General features: G+C 41.6%; 1 protein-coding gene across 5 annotated transcripts in view; it reads left to right on the top strand.

Annotated features, from left to right (window-relative positions):
• rptor (regulatory associated protein of MTOR, complex 1) overlaps positions 1-17,566 on the top strand; it is a 158,578-nt gene that overhangs the window by 125,358 nt on the left and 15,654 nt on the right. For 3 of the 5 annotated variants that reach the window (XM_041036578.1, XM_041036581.1, XM_041036579.1), the window contains exons 23-29: positions 3,136-3,239; positions 3,787-3,964; positions 4,158-4,268; positions 10,161-10,266; positions 13,662-13,776; positions 13,927-14,051; positions 15,062-15,187. In XM_041036578.1, coding sequence (XP_040892512.1) covers positions 3,136-3,239; positions 3,787-3,964; positions 4,158-4,268; positions 10,161-10,266; positions 13,662-13,776; positions 13,927-14,051; positions 15,062-15,187 — 865 coding nt within the window. The remainder of the gene's footprint in view (positions 1-3,135; positions 3,240-3,786; positions 3,965-4,157; positions 4,269-10,160; positions 10,267-13,661; positions 13,777-13,926; positions 14,052-15,061; positions 15,188-17,566) is intronic. The other 2 variants (XM_041036580.1, XM_041036582.1) reach the window with 1 other exon arrangement.

Raw genomic sequence — 17,566 nt, forward strand, 5'->3', positions numbered from 1 at the left:
GCAATTTAATCACGCACCGCACCTGCCCCAGACCCTCTGCATTGTCCTGAGTTGTCTCTCAGTTGTAAAAGTTAACTTGACTGCTTCAAGACTCGAGACTTGAGACGTGAGACTTAAAGCAAAAACATTTAAGCCTTTAGTTTTGACCTGATAAATAAAATGAAAAAGAGACCTCCCATAGCCACAGAGCTGAAATATAACGATTAGTCCTCTGCATTTTAACAGTTTGGTCTCAGCTCTGTTGAAAACACAACTAACACAGGTCTGAAAAGAAAATGTTGAAATGCTGAGTCATTTTATTGGTCAGCATTTAGATACCTGAAGGACTCACAACTAACAGCTTTCTAATGACTTGACTTGGACTTGTCTTGATTGACTAGATATTTGTCTTAAACCTGACTGACTCGACACTTGAGATGTCTTCATCGACTTTACACCTGACTTATCTTGATTGACATAATCACTTCACCTTCATCCACTGGCTTGAGTCTCGACTTGGACTTGGTCTCGATTGCCTTAAAAACAGCTCTGCTGATTTCCTCCACTGGGTGATACTGAACTAAAATAATACGGGATGAGATCACACCCTCCTTTCTATTTTTGCTTTATACCTAAATAACAGACCAGCTTGCAGTTAGTGTAACAAAGTTGTACACACTACAACTCATTCATGTTGTACAGACAATAATATTGTGGCATGACAATGTCAGTGATAAACAGTGATAAATAATTCAGCTGAGCACCTGAAAAACGGTGAACAGCCTGACATTTAAAAAGGGAATGACAGTCTAAGCACCTTTAAATGCCTTACTTTGTAAAGTTAATGAGTTATCATAGATGGAGCCCACATTCTTTTTTTTTATTCTTGCAGAGATCTTGTGAGAGACAGCTTCATCAGAGAGCGTTCATCCCAGGTTCATGAGTGTTAACTTTAGCCTAACTGGGAATTCAGCACTTTTAATTAGGATTTTAAATGTCAAATATTATTGATTTGTAGCAAAGTGAACAAGGTCAGCAGCTAATTAAAATTTACTTGCTTCTCAGATGATGAAGGCTTTAAATGCTTTTTTAATAGCCCCTTCTTGCTGCATGATGATGGGATGAAAGTCATGTGTCTTTTTTTAATTTGTGTTATTCTAGTGTGGAGGAGAAGATTCATACTCTTACACGTACATTTTACCGGTCAAACCTTTCATCTGACAAGTACTTTAAAAAAAAAGCCTTACCATGCAAGGTCCATTACTGTTTAAATGGACTTTATGAAGGCTGTACTCTCCTTCTCACTGTCGTGAGTCATGAGTGGAGACGTGACTCGAGAGGCCGGAATCATTCAACTTCCCTCGTCTCACGCAGAAGATACCTCTTCTCACGCACTTAACCCATGACACTATTCTCCACCAGCTACATCTTCCCTCCATCAGCCCACCATGTCTGCCTTGACTACTCCTCTCTCACCTTCACCACTTCCATGTCATCTTCATACATCAAGGCGACTGAACGTTTTAGATCCTCCTTCAATAATTAAACAGGACCATTCAGAGGGTTTTTTTCTGAGCCAGCGTCAGTTGCTTGCATCCTACCAGTGTGTACACGCGCTAATTTGTTTGCTCAGCTGACTCACTTCCCAGCCAATTAATGATGGAGGAAGAGGAGGAAAAGTGGGTTGAAACAGGAGAACAAGCTGTTTCCCAGTGTGGAGCGGAGCAGCTGGTAGAACCGATTACTCTCGTTTCCTGGAGTTTTGCATATCACATTTTCTGGAAAGCTTGTCAGCAGATAAGGCATGTGGCCTCCTGCGTTAGCGTGATGTTTGTTTACCACATGTTGACGATCAGCAAAGGTTGATGAATAATCCATGAACTTGTTGCATAATTGAGCCATTTTAACCGATGAGCTTGCAGCTTTGGATTCATACCAGCATCTGGTAAGAAAAGGTATTTAATGCGATCTCTGCCGCTATAGAAAAAACACATTTGGTGAAATTTGGCAACTTTCAACACAAAATACAAGGCTGTTAGTGGACACACGCTGACTTTGAGCGAATATACCTGTGGTCTTTTAGTGCAGGACAGACTTGATCCACCTCTCGTTCGCCCTCCTGCCTCATTCTTTGAAGATTCTTTTGTATGTGTGTCTGCTAGTGTATATCTGCACTTTGCTGCAACCACTTTCTAACTCTCTAAAGATCTTCAACAGGATTAATGCTGCAGTGTCAAGCTCAGTTTAGCCATTGTAAATGTCTAGTTTCTCTGTGTGGTGTCTGCGGTGCTCTGCTGCCTTCACACACACACACACACACACACACACACACACACACACACACTTCCTGCTACCCATCGACTTCATACGTTCACCTGGGTTTGTCAGACATAAGTATATCCTTCAGTTGTTCATTTTGTCTTTTTTATGTCCCTCTTATCATATTGATCTCTTTGTGCTTGAGTAGAAAAGGTTCTTAGATTAGTGACAGAGCTATTTCCATAATAACCCTTTCAGCTGCCTTTACTGCTGTTTTGTTTCATTTCCAATTGCCTCTTAATGATGCGCTCACAGCCAACCTTAGTGACTGATGTATTTTCACCATCACAAATGCAGTAGATTGTATGTGTATAAACTTTGCATTAAGAACTTTTAGACTCACGCCACAAACAAAAGATACTTGCCGCAATTTTGTAATTAGCATAGAAATCAAATTAAAGACAATCCCAGGTAGTAAAATGTGTTTGCCTGTGTTAACTAGATTTAGGCTGCACAGAGTTTTCTCTCTACCTGGCATGAGCAAACAACAGCTCTGCTATTCATCAGTGATGCTTTGCCTCTATTGTCTTTATTAAGTTTACCCCTCCCTTGTGAGCAGCCTTTAGACAACACACAATGAAGAGGTTATATTACCTGCTCCACTTAATGAGATAAAGTTCTGGGAATTTTAGGCAAACTTTGCTGCACTTTTTATGCTAAAGCAAGAAGAGCATCCTGATTATAGGTGCTGCTTCAAATCCTGGCCTGTCATCAGGTTCGTCTCTGAAATATCTGAATCCCCCGTTCTCTTCTTCACATTTTAACCACTAATTCCACCTTCCACTGGGATTATTTAATTAAAGAATGGTGAACTTAACCCACTTTCTTTCCCCTCAGGCGACAATGAACGCTCGGCCTCAGAGGATCCTGGACTCTGGATCTCTCACCCAGTCGGCTCCAGCCAGCCCCACCAGCAAGGGCACGCACATTCACCAGGCTGGGTGAGGGAACGTGTCTCACACACAGGAATATCCAGATATGCAGAAAACTCATTACATTAAAACCCCAAAACATATGCATCATGCGTGCAGCTCACTCAGCCTTCCAGCAAGATGCACAGTTTCTTTTAGGGAAGGACACAGATGGAGAAACCTTTTAAACAAATCAAGCATAAGCCCCTAAAGATGGATCATCTTGTTTGCACAGGCATTCTGACAAGACATTACATTTCACTACATTGCATTATATGGACGATATGGTAAGAGATAAAAAAAAGACAACAACACAAATTTATAATAACAAAATTACTTAACAAAGTCTGAAATGAAATATTTCCTTGCAGGCAGAATATAAATCCCATATTCGTGTAGCTTGTCTACTCCTCTGTTCTGTCTGAATGATTTTCTCAGGCTGTTACACAACATTCTCCATAAGGTGTCAGATCTTGATTTGTACTCTCTCCATTTAACATAATATCTGATGTTGTAATTACAGAAATGTCTAAACTCTGTCTCTTTCTCTTACTGTTTTTTTTTTTCTGTTCCCCAGTGGGTCTCCACCCATGCCCAGCACCAGCAGCTCCAGTTTGACCAATGAGGTGCCCAAACCCCCCAACAGAGAGCAGCCAGCCACACGGCCACCCTACACCCCAACACTGGGAGGACAAGCACCCCACTCCCACCAATTCCCCCGCACCCGCAAGATGTTCGACAAGGGACCAGAGCAGGTAGAGGAAGACCCTGCTGAAGGAGTGTGTTCAGCTCAGCTAGTGTGTGGATAAAAGCAGTGAAGCAGTAACCAACGGCTACAGTGTATTTAGCTGGAAATTTGCAAGCTGCATATTTTCTGTTTTTGTTTGTTTAGTTTAAGTCTTTGAATCTCTACATCTTGTGTGTGTGTGTGTGTGTGTGTGTGTATAGGCAGCTGAGGATGGTGACGAACCGGGTGGTCACAGGAACTACATCAGTCCCGCCCTCCAGACCGGCCTGTGTGATTGGAGTGCAAAGTATTTTGCTCAGCCTGTTATGAAGGTAGCAACCCTCCCCACATTTGTCTTTCCTCTGTTTTCCACCCATTATTCTTTTTCACCACCTCTAAGCCACAAGGTTGTGCTGCGCAGTGATATCAGAACAGGCATAAAGCAGCACGTCAGGTGAGTTACTGGTTTGATGAAATGCAAGCAGCAAATTCACCTTTTTTTTTTATCAATAATTTAAAAACAGTACTTTCTTGTTATTCCTCCGCCAAGCAACCTAGTTCTTGAACAGCAGCTTAAGGTGGTTGCTAAGCAACAAAGGAGTCCTGATACTGTAGACAGGTAATTTTCCACATAAATATTAATGTGAAGTAGTGTCATAGGTGCACGTTTATCATTCATTTTACAATGGCTTCAGGGGTGACTGAGCCATCTGAGGACACAAACTCGCTGTTACATTTATTTAAAAAAATAATGAAGTCCTATGGAAAACAGCAGGGAAGAGACCAATCACAGTGTGAGAAAGAACCTGCTGCTTGTACAGCTGAATAATTGAGCACTCTGAGGTCCATAACGTCCTCGTGAGTGAAATTTAAGATTTGAAGAAGTGCTTTTTGCCAGGCACAGTGGTTGGTGCCAGGTTTTATAATATTAAATCAAGCATCCATCTGTTTAAACACTCTAAACATGCCGCCCTCTCTGAGCAAAGAGAAGTAAAACAAATGGTGTCAGCACATTGTGTCAGGGTTAAACAAAGAAGGAGGGAATCATTAAAGAAGAGTCATCCATGAGGGTCAAATAGAGGAGAAAAGAGAGAGTTTTGGGAGTGGAGAGAGAAAAATAAGTAAGAATAGTATTAGATATTCATGTGTACATGAGACAAAGTGGCTGATACAGAAAGAGTGTGAAAAGAAAAGTAGATTTTAGTCAAATGAAATATTTACAACACGGAGACATTTGTGGCAGAAAGAGGAAGAAGTTTTGTGTGTTAAGGAGAGAGAGTGCACTGAAGAAAGTAAGAGATGATGAAAGTAAAATATTTGTAAAGGAGAACAGACATTGAGGGGCAGATAGAGGTGGAGGAATAGTGTGGGAGAAAACAAAAAGCAGAGTAGTTGAAAGTGAAGTAACACTGTAGAGAGAGCACAGCGGCGGGGTGAACAGGAAAGGAGCCAGAAGTGGCAACAAAAGGTGATGAAAAGCAGGGAGATGATTGGATGGGAAGAGTGAGTGAAAGAGCAGGCGGAGGAGATAAGGAGAGGGGTTTCGCCGTAACGCAAATCAGAATGCTGTGTTGGCAAAATTTTGAGTGCTGCCATAAAACTCCACTCCATTACAAAGCTCTGTGTGTATGTATGTGTGTGTGTGTGAGTACGCCTCAAAAGTCTGCACACAGGTTATCATATCACTGTGTCAGCAGCACGAGAGCAAAGTGTGCGTGTGTGTGTGGGTGTGTGGGTGTGTGTGTGGGGGGGGGGGGGGGGGGGGGGGGGGGGGGGGGGCAATTTCCATCTGCAATTTTAGACGTGTGTGAGGAGCAAAGACATTGAAGACTCTCGTCACATTAGAGAGAGAGACGGATGAAAAACATTTCCACAGCTACAGCTTTAACAGTGTGTATGACAGGGAGCAGGGGTGTTAACACAAATAAACCTCAGTCAGCAACCCCACCCCAAGATGGAGCACCCCCACCTCCACGTAGCTGTCCTTTAATATTGTGTGTTAATCTGTTGTGGTAGGAAGGTTTGGACCAGACTCTGACAGGACAGCCTGTCCAGCATCAACAGCTAATGTTCATATGCTCATATGTTTTGGCATCCATGTTGCTGTGTTCATTTGGCACACTTTCAGTTCATTGCTGGTGTAGAGGAGTCTCTTAGTGTGTGCAGAGCAGGTCAGGTAAACATAAAGAGATGGGAAAGTTTCCTACAGACGACCAAACTTCAGCATACACTGTATGAAAACTAAAGTTGCCGGTAACTGGAGCGGTTCTTTCAAGGATTGGTGATCCGCAGACATTTTGACCCATCATATTTCTATAGTACTATTCAACTGTCCCAGTAACCATGACGGTTTAACAGTGAGTCAGCATACACAATGCCAGGACCTTCAAACTGAAACAGCTCAATGGAACTGAGCTGTCATTCATCTTATTATTTACATCTTTGCCTTTTGTACTGCGACGTGTAAAAATTCCTTTGTCAAATGTTCTGTAATCTGCTCTAGAAAAAACTGTAATACACACCTGACAGAACACACACACATTCATTCCAGGAGACTTCATAGGAGAGAAACAGGAAATTACAAATCATACCATAATGGAATTATCTTAGTGCTACAGTATACCATGATATGTTAGAAATTGTCAGCCATGATTAATCCTCTTGTGAACTATCAGAAACCAATGTTGTTTTTTTTTGGCCTGATGACTGGCCTACACAGAACCCTGACTTCACCTCCATCCACCACACGGTGTTGTTGCCAAATTTCAGTGTCCGACCTCACCCGAAGAGCAGAGCCTGTCACAGCAGCATATTAACCTCCATGGAATGAGATGATCAAGACAATCAAAGTGCAGAGTGTTCTAGGTGTCCACATACTTATGGCCATATAGTGTACCAGTGATTTTACTGTATAGTCGCAGTGTGAAGAGCTGAGTGGAGAATGTAAGCAGACGTCTCTCTCACACTTTTACACCTTAGGGTCTCATTATACATTACATTAGCAGCTGGCACATTGCAGGACCACAACCCTGGGAACCGCTGTATCAGCTGGCTCCTACCTTGAGTGCACACACTCACACACTTTCTGTGTCTCTCTCAGCTGTGGGAATATGTCAACCTCCATCCCACCCCCTCCCCCAGTCTCAGCCCTAGAGACACGTGATGTACAGATAAACCTGACTTGACTACACACATTTGCAGAAACACCCTCTTCACACAAACAGCATATAGAAATGTATTTATTCACAAGCTCTGCTCAGAGGTGCTGAAATGGGTTTTAACATTTGTGTTTCCCTAAAAGCGACATACGCTGAGTGAAGACATTACAGGAATACTGATCACACACAGTAATTGTACAGTCACGTGGCACTGATGCTGTGCGTGTGTCTGTGTGTGTGTGTCAGGCTATTTAGAATTCAGTGGGCATGGGAGGCCTCGCTGTAGAAAATGTGCTTAATAAGCACACCCTGGCAACCAGCATGTGAAATCACACACACTATTACAGTTTTTCTCTGTTGTTTACACTGTGTTGTTTATTTATTTGTCTATCAAATATGCATAATTGCAAAGTGTAAGTTTTTAATTTACAACTTTAATACCCTTAGCGTAAGAGTAACATAAATCAGCTTTATATTACATTCTGCATATTTAATGTCATGTTAAAAAGGGAGTCGTTCTGTTCTCTTAAAATAAAGCGGGCACAGAATCAGTGTGGGGCCATTTTGTTACATAAGACCTAATAAAGTTAACACTTTTCATATTGTCGCTCTGCTCAACGGATGTGATCAGATGTGAGTGCATAAAGTGAACCTGACACCTTGACTCATTACCTGAGCATGAGCTTCACTTAACATTGTAGTGGGCAGAGTAAATCCAGACCTGTGCTATGATGAGAAAAGTTGAAAACTTTTATATTGCCAGTGCGCACAGTAGTTTCAGTGAGGAACATATTGTGACCTGACTATCAGGGTCTGAGCCTTAAAGGCATAGTTCAAAATTTGGGGAAAATTTTGTGGGGACAATATGCCTACCAACAACTCTAACACTGAGTTAAACACCTTTTACCTTATTTCTTTGACCCATATGCAAACAGAAATGTAAAAATTATAGTTTATGGTTTCAGCAGGAGTTAACGGCTGCAGCTATTTCTACCCAGACAGCAGCCGGGCATTGTAACTGTGCACGTCATCATGGAGTTTTATCAGCACTGCCAGGTTGCCAGACTTAATACTATTGTGAATGTACATTGTGGATTGACACCAAAACCTGTTCTCACTGACCTTATATGTCAACCAGTGCTATAGCTGTAGATGCTAAACAGAATCAGCTAACAATCGGAGAGAACACAAATACGTATGTATGACCCTGGATTTCAGGCTGTTCAAACCAATGGGTGGTTGGTGAGTGTGACACCCCAAGAAACAAAGCAATTAAGCAGCAAATAGCAGGAAGACTGCTAGCCAGTGTAAAACATGGACGTATTAAGAGAGCTGGATACAATTGAATTTTATCCTAAACAATCTCTTTCCTTCCTTCTCATTCTGAAACACTGACAATGTGGATTTATCTGCTCTTCCTAGTGGAACTGATAGTGTCCCCAGCAAAGAGAACTTATCCACCCCAGACAGACTGGTCTCTTATTACAATGATGGACTTCGTAGTCTTTTAAATAGTCTTGCTCCTATACTCTTTGAAATGTTCTTGCTCAGACTCAGACCCTCTCTGCCACTTAGTTTACCCCTGGATTATTAAAGTTTAAAGCTGAAGGCCATCACCTGGAATACCTTTATGCAAAAACAGGCTTTGTTATTCGTAAAGATATGAATGACAACCACACACTTCATTATCAGGATTCCCTTTCCACAGATAAATCTAACTATTACTCAAATCTAATCAGATCAGGTGAAGAGATCTCGAGAGCCCTGTTTTCCGCTGTAAACAATATTTTACAGCCACCGAACACCTCAGTTGTGTTCAGTTACTCAATGTTGTGCCTTCATGACTTTTTTAATGCCAAAATTGAAAATATTCCCTAGCAATTGACCTCATCAAACAATATTATATTCAGTTCACTTGATTTGTCTCCTTATGCTCCCCTCTGTTCTTCACTATCTAGTTCCAAACTCCCAGCTGTAGCAGAAATATCTGGTCTTATTTGTAAATCTAAATAATCTGCCTGCAAGCTAGATCCTCTTCCTACTCACAGTAAAAGTCTCTCTGCCTGCCCTGTCTTCTTTAATAACTGACACCAGACATTCCTCTCTTATTTCTGGTCATCTGTCCCTCATCTCTAAAAAGAGCTGCAGTATCTCCAATACTCAAGAAAGCTGGTACAGAGCTTCAACTTCAAATTTACTATTTTTTTTTTCAAGATAATTGAACAGTTACAGCTCAGGCCCACATTTACCCAACTGACAAATATCTGTATAAACAATTTCAGTCTGGAGTAATTTTCATTTGAATAAATTGGTGCCATTTAGTGTCCCCCTGTTGTTTACATCCATGATGTAAACATTGCAGGTTACAAAATAGTCATAAAATCAACTTTACTTGTTCTTGGGGAAGGAAATACATGTTAATCACACTTCAAATATATATACAATGCATTCTGGTGAGTTACACTGAATATAACTGTTTACAAAAAAACTAAGAACTCTTATGGTTGATATCAACTTTTGTTCTCTTCTTTATTCTTATATCGTTCTCATATCGCAGAAATAAAACAGAAATTCAATGGTTTGTTGAGAGGTTTTGTCAGATGTGGCTTTTCTCTTCAAGAAAAGGAGGGAACAGAAAGAAAGGGTTGGAAGTCCAATAAGGGGGAAAGAGGGAGTGATAATACAAAAACAAGGAGAGGAGTGCCACCAAGAGGATCCTGGCACCTGCCATATTTGCTAAGGCAGCAGCTAGAATTTTTTTTTTTTTTTTCCAATGCAGTTTATTCAAACAGTCAGTGTAGTTTGCTCTGTGTGTCTTGGTTTCCTGTAAGACAAACACACCCAGATTAGAAAGTTCCATGACGCCCCTTTAGCATTAATCAGTGCAGCAGCCATGGCCTCTGGAATTTAAACCAGGTTTTTCTCAATGCTTTCTGTGCCTGATGGGTTCCACTCAGAACATGTATTGCCACTGCCACTGTATTTCTGTATTTTCACTAAGGTTGTAAATGATCGTCTCATTCTTAGAAATGTTGGAGGATGTGAATCTGTCTGTCTCTGTCCCAGATCCCAGAGGAGCATGACCTGGAGAGTCAGGTGAGGATGGAGCGGCAGTGGAGGTTCCTCAGAAATGCTCGTGTGAGAAGGCAGAGCCGGAGTATCACACAAAGAGGTTAGTGAGCTCACAAACACAGATGTATTCCCTCATACGCTTTAGTAAAACTCATAAATTTATAAACTTATAAACAAAAAGTCTTTTATATTTAACAAATCTGTCTGGCAAGAAGAGTCTCCTTACTTATTTAAGATAAGATTTCATTTATCCCTGAGGGGAAATGTACATGTGAGAAGTTTGCAAGTGAAAAGAACAGTGGACTGCACCATGAATGAAGAATTTTAACTGCAAATTAAATTTAACCAGTTATCAAAATGTCACCTGAGGTTTAAATCTCTTTGCCATTACGTGACATGACCTCTCTCATATCTTATAAAAGGCAAGTTTATTAATGGAGCAGATTTTATACACAAGGCAATTCAGTTTGATTAACGTTTGAACAGAGCATCCAAATTACAAATAGCAAAGATAATAAAAATGGGAAAGTGTGAGAAAATAAAATAACAAGAGGCTGAAAAACTATGTAAAACGTACTGTACTGTTCTCAAAAAAGATGAAACATACATATTTGAAATTATAACAAAACATGCATAAAAATAAAAGCTCAAATGAGTAAGCTAACTTTGCTCTGTGTCAGCCTGATGTTAAAATAGGAAATTGTGTGCTAACAGATTAGCCACAGCAACTTTCTGAAAATATCAGATGTGTGTGTTTTCAGTTGTTGTGAAGTTCTTTTGCCCCCAAGTGAGAAAAAAAAACAATCAAACACTTCAGGTTTAAAAAGAAAAAAGTGATGTATTTAACATGAGCAACCTTCACTGTTGTTTAGCCTCAGAGAACTGAGGCACAGTGATGTCTATTTGTTCAGTGTAGTATACAGCAACTCTGCACACGTAGAGTACGGTATAAAAATAAATATTGCTTTTATGTAGGCATCTTTGTTATTTTCCAGATTTTTTGGCCAGTGGTCTGAGGTACAAGAAATGAGCCATGAGGGACTCCACACACCAGGCTCACCTACTTGAACGTACAATTAATGATGGACAGAAAATAGTCCTCGTCTTAGAGAATGGGAATCTTCCCATTTTAGAAGAGTCCCTCCTGATTAGTGGCTCTGTGGTCAGCAGTGTCAAACACAGTGTTTTGCCAGAATCGTGTTTAATTGAATGTTTGTGGGGCCTGGATGAAAGCAGACTGTGGATGAAATCCAAAAAACAAAAGGTCAAACTGGGAAACACCAGGTGTACAGCTCTTTCAGGCATGTGAATGAGTGTGCAGATGATCTGCAGTGATGAGAGGGGATTGACTGATTTCAATCCATAGTCAGAAACAACCCTGTTTGTGAGTCACAGGACTCCCCTCACACACTTATAGAGACACACAAACCCACACATTAAAGAGCCCAGGTTGCCAGCACACACACAGACTCCCCAAGTGAAATCAGAGCTTTCTCAAACAGAATAGCTAACGCCCCCAACGTCATTGGCAGCCCCCTCCACGCATACACACACATGCGTGCATGCACACACACAGAGTCACGAGGCAATTGGCGTCAGAGCTGAGGCTTGCTCATGCACATTTTTCCCTCTCTTTCTGACTGCTCACTAAATCATTGAATTCCCCTCTATCCTCACAGTTTTTTGAAAGAGAGAAGTAGTAGGGTTGCCCTCATTCAGTCTGTTCCCTCCAGGGAGAAACAAGACTGGAGGAGAGGAGGAAAAGGGAGGGTGAGATGGAGGGAGAGAAATACTTAGGACGGAGGAAGCGAGAAGGAGGCAGCAAAACTCCGAATAAGAAGGGGGGAAGAAGGGATGCAGAAATAGTTTTGGCTTGTAAACCTGATTTAATTTGGTTTTTCTTCTTGTGTGTGATGCAAAATTAACCACATCACCATGCAGTTCTTAAGTCCGTAGGGCAGTTTCAGATTTCACAGTAGTTCCATATCAAATGTGCCATCAAACAGCACAAACAAAAGCAAATCGATGCTGATGATCCTGCTCTTGTATCTGCTTTTCCCTCCAACTGCATTTTTTCCATCACAAATGCATCTGTGATGAATTCTTGATGGATTTTTCCTCATTCTTCTTCATCTCATTACGGCGGTCTCGAGGGTGCATTCAGGTAGTCAAGGACAGGCTGGCAAACCGACGTGTGTTGTTGCCATGACAACATATGGTGAGGCAGTGAACTTATCAATTGCATTGGCGCGTTGGCACAGTGTTACACTCGCATCAGAACCTGCCAAAGGGGTTCACATCTAGACAGTTTTTCTCACTGCCTCGAATCTCCTGTCATATGTTTAGTTCCTTTTTCTTGCTTTGCCTCAAGTTGCACCATCTTTACAGCAATGCTGTAGTCCTTACTTTCCTCCCATACTTAGTCATTCATTCCGGTGGTAAAAGTGTGTTAGAAATGCCTTCTAGCTGTTTATTTATATCTGCTCAGTTTTGTTTGTAGCTACACATTCGAAAGTTTCCCCACTGGCATTATCTGGTTCCATCTTAATTTAGGAAATATATTGAAAACAACAAATTTAATTAGCCATCCTCACCTACAGTACTGTAAGCCTGTACATGTCTTGCTGCAGCCAGTGTATTTAAGAATGTGATCTTTGTACATCTGTCTGAAGTAAACATGCACATGAACAGACTGAGTTTCAGTAGAGCAGCCAGGAGTGGGGCCCATACTGTTAAAATGCTGGGAAGGATAAGTTTTATGTGTCCAGAGCCTTTGATTACATCAAACATTTCAGGTTTTCAGGTTTTCGAGTATAAGGGGTGGCTCACATCTTAAATCACAAGAGTTCTACATTTTCTTATTGTCAACAAATCTTTTGAAAAGACCACAAACAGCACTGACATTACAGTTATTGCCCGTGCAGCCAGAGCCTGACATATCTGATTCCTCTGTGCTTTAAACCTCATTAAAAACACATCAATGAACTGTTGTACTGGGGAACATGTTCCTTTATTACCATGCACACACACATAGTTATTTTGAATCGCACACACACAATCCTGCCGCATGTGTATCAGTCCACTGCTGAAAATAGTCCCCAACAAAAACACTTGCTCCTGTTTGCATGATGGTTGATAAAAACTACAGTGCCCAGACGTTTTAGGAATTTATTGAGCCTTTTTTTTTTTTAATGAAACTATGTATTTGAGACTCATTTGTAAAGATGATGTATGTCTTCAGTACGAGGCAGTGTGCTTGGAGCTGAGCCACAGACAGTGTCAGTGTAAAAAGTACCTGTAATGTAACTGTAACTGTATGTGCAGGAGCCTCTTTCTGTATAAGTGTGAAAATTCGCAAGTTGATGATGGCAGGTGGGTCTGTCCAGCTGCAGTAGGAATCAAACCCGGGATTTTTTTAATGAGATTCTTCTCCTTTTGCTCCCATTCTGGCTCCCACCCCCACCCCCACCCCCACCCCACTCACTCCCATTACAGGTGTTTCCCGTCTGGATGATCAGATATTCATCAACCGCAACCCTGGAGTACCGTCTGTTGTGAAGTTCCACCCCTTCAACACCTGCATTGCCGTGGCCGACAAGGACAGCATCTGGTCAGGGACACATGACACACACTCAGGCTGAAATAGAAAATCAGTTTTATATCTAGAGGGCCGTTCTGTAAATGATTCCGTTTCATCCTTGATGGTTTAAAATGTGAATGACGCATGGTTTATATTGTGAGGACTGTTTGTGTGTTGCAGTTTCTGGGACTGGGAGAAGGGCGAGAGGCTGGACTACTTCTACAACGGAAACCCTCGATACACTCGCATCACGGCCATGGAGTACCTGAACGGACATGACTGTTCCTTACTGCTCACTGCAACAGGTTTGAAACACCCACACACGCACACTCACATGGGAAAGTCGAGAACATGCAGCACTGCACGGAGTGAAAATTTGAAATTTGAAATTAATAAAAATTCTCCGTGAGTGAGCAGCTCTCAACTGTTCACGCCCACCAGCACAGTGCCAGTCGCAGAGAGACTCATTTGGAGCAGCAACGAGCCTTAAAACACTTGACTCTCACCCCCCACAAACGCTCATACACAGAACACTCGTGTGTATTCATCATCATTCATCAACAGAACAAAGCAATTACCCTCCGTGGCTTTATCTTCATAACCCAGAGGAACTGTAGAAAACAGCCCTACATTAAAACACACACAGAAACACACATTTATTTTGTTTTGTCGTCGTGTATCGTTACACGAGGACTGAATGCTAAATTTCATTGCGCACCTCCTGAAACTTTGATGAAAGCTCAGGAATTAAAACATTTACATTTCATCTCATCAAAGTGTAATGTGCACTTACTCAGCTGTTCTCCATGCTCTGAAAGATATCAGGGAAGAAAGCGGTTATAAAAAATATACAGCATTAACAAAGGAAAACGCTGAATGTAAATCAAGTGGAGACTTTTATGCATTGTAATAGCTTCCTCATCAGAGTGCATGGGTGTGTTTTATCTTTAGCTCGGCGTCTTAGCTCTGTTTCAGCTACACTGTTCAGAGAGAGGTTCTCAGGGTTAGCGACTCCTGCTTTGTTTCGTTTTTCACGGATGCTCTACACTCTCCGTGTGTATGTGTGTTCATGGCCGAGTCACATGTGTTTTGAAAGAGTCTGAGTTCAAGGTTTTCATCAACTCTTCTGCACAGTTAACACATGTTTCTCGAATCCATTACGAATACAAACGAGTGTTGGCTCTGTGGGCTGCACCTCCTCCTGGCCTTAGCCTTTGCCCCTTACTGTGTCTCCTCTTTTCTTTCCTGGCTCTCACTCTTTACTGTCCTCTCCCTATCTTTCTGTCTCTATCCGTCACCCCTTCCCTCTTTCCAGATGATGGAGCGATACGCATCTGGAAGAACTTCGCTGACCAGAAGAACCCAGAGATGGTGACAGCCTGGCAGGGTCTTTCGGACATGCTGCCCACTACCCGAGGTCAGCCCTCTGCCAGCATTCACAGTAAAGATCAACGCTCTATTTTACTACGTGGCCCCCACCCACCCATACTCCCACAGTGCAGTACTTCCTGTAATAACTTGCCAGCTGCCCCACTATCCACCCCATCCCAATCGTACTCCCACACCTCCCCACCTGCAGAGCAGCCAGGTAGGACAGGAGTTAACTGCATTTTCTTGTTTTCCAGTGCTTTTGTTGAACCATCCAGTTTTGAGTCCTACAACTTTTAACTGCAGCAGCTTTTTGGATCATATGAGCCTTTTTAGCAAAAAAAGTGATGTCGGCACTGTGTGAGTGTTCTGGTAAAAACAGTCAACAGTATTTATATTTTATTATATTTTAACAAAGTTAGACAAACATTAGCACAAGTAGAAAAAAGTCATAAAGTTAGTAAACTGACTCAGTGTCAGTTACAATAGAATTAGGTTCCTAAAGTTCAGTAAGCAAAGTTATCATTAGCCATCTTTAAGTTGCTGATCACACCAGAATATGTAAAGCTATGGCAGTAAAAGAATCCTTGATGGATTGAATTTTATTATTTATCAAAACTTCTCTAAGTGTTGATTTGTGAAAATTAAATTATGTGACAGAATTTATGATTGTTAGCCTTTGGCACCATTCGTTTTTTAAATGGCAGAATCTTTAACACACAGTGACCATGAAGGTAGTGGAAGAGCTCACCAGCCCTGAAAAAACTAGAGCCAAATTCACTGACTTCAGTAGCACTGCATGTGTTTTAATTACCATAGATGTGAGCTTTTAATAGAGTGGCATATTTTGAATAGAGGTCTGCTTGTTCTGAAGTTGTCAGTCATGCACAAAATTGTCAAAAAAAACATCTGGAAGTTGCAGATGCTGAAGCTTTGCCAACTAACCACAGAGATTACTGAATATGTCACACTCCAGTGGCAGCACACAGTGGGTTGTCAGAAGAAGCAGGTCAGTGTTGTTAGTATGTATGAGCACACACAGAGACCAGACCACTACACCATCCAGTCCAGCAGAGTGTGTCACACACTGTCCAAACATTAACTGATTTAACCTGATGCAGTGAAATGAAAAATGAATCCAGAGTTCAGACTGTTTCTGCCACATTGGTGACAGGTTTTGAATCAGAAGTGTGAATTTAGTTCCATCACTCAAAGCAAATTTAAAGATAATTTTAAGCCTGTTATGAACTCCGCCTGTTTTTTACACTGTCACATTTTCCATATCCATCATATACCTGTCATATCTGACAAAGCTGGAGGCAAGTTGAACCTGTTGGAAGGTCTTCATACAGTCACACAGTCAGTTTGTTTCAGAAGACAGAATAATTCATGAAGTGCAACAGGTCATTACTCACTCTTTACTTGTAGGGTTGTTTGTCATACGTCAATATAATTGATCATTTTAAACATACATTGGTGGATTTTCTGCTATGTTTACCTTCTGTGTTGACACACTTCCATAATTGGTGCGGCAGAGTTATTCACAAATATTTGAAACCAGCCCTGACACCCACAGCACACACTGTGTCAGAGACACCCACCCACCTCTGTGTTGTGCTGGGTTAGCCACTCTCTCTCTCTCTCTTCAGTCTCTCCACTGCTCCACTTTTTTTTTTTTTTTGCCTCGAGCGTTTCTCAGCCGTCGTTTCTGGGGCAGGGAAGTTTTTGGGGGAACTGTGACAGCTGTAGGAATGATTGTATGTTTATCCAAGCACTTGATAACCTGTTCAGTAAATGTCATAATTGACTACCACTCTGGAGTCTGTTTTGAAAAAGTTTTAAACTGATCCGTGACCTTGCGTATTAGCGTGAGCACATGTGACAACAGTTTTGTGTGGGTGGACAATTTCCAGATAGCAGTTTTAGAGCAAGTCTCATAGAGAATAAGACACATATTTGGCTAATTGGTAGCAACTAGAGCCGAGCTGTCAGGCTGGCTGACTCACTGGCTGACTGGATATCTGTGCAGCGGTGTGGACCACACACTGCGTGCACATATGTGTCTCCATCATTACAAAGCCACAGAGTCACCAGAGCTCTGTGGGGACCCACAGAGAGGTGACATACTTAACTAGCATCACTGTCTGTGTGACTCTCACGACACAAATCGCCCTGAGAGCCTCTTCCTCTGCGGAGGACTCTCCTGCAGTGAGCCAAAGCCTTGTTTTCACTAAGACTTTAACATTTAATGGTGTGCTTGTTATCCTGGATGTGTCGTTAGTGACAGTGGCTGTGTAGCTTCTGCATTCAGACTACAGCAGGGGCATCAATTTTAATATAAACAGCCACTCGACTGACATGTTTCCAGGAAAAGTTTTTCTTAAGAGTCCATCTTCAACTCATGGTGTTCAAATATTTTTTTTTAAACTTGGCAGGAAACTTCAAAAATATC

Source organism: Toxotes jaculatrix, chromosome 4, assembly GCF_017976425.1.
Source record: "Toxotes jaculatrix isolate fToxJac2 chromosome 4, fToxJac2.pri, whole genome shotgun sequence".
Taxonomy (NCBI): Eukaryota; Metazoa; Chordata; class Actinopteri; family Toxotidae; genus Toxotes; species Toxotes jaculatrix.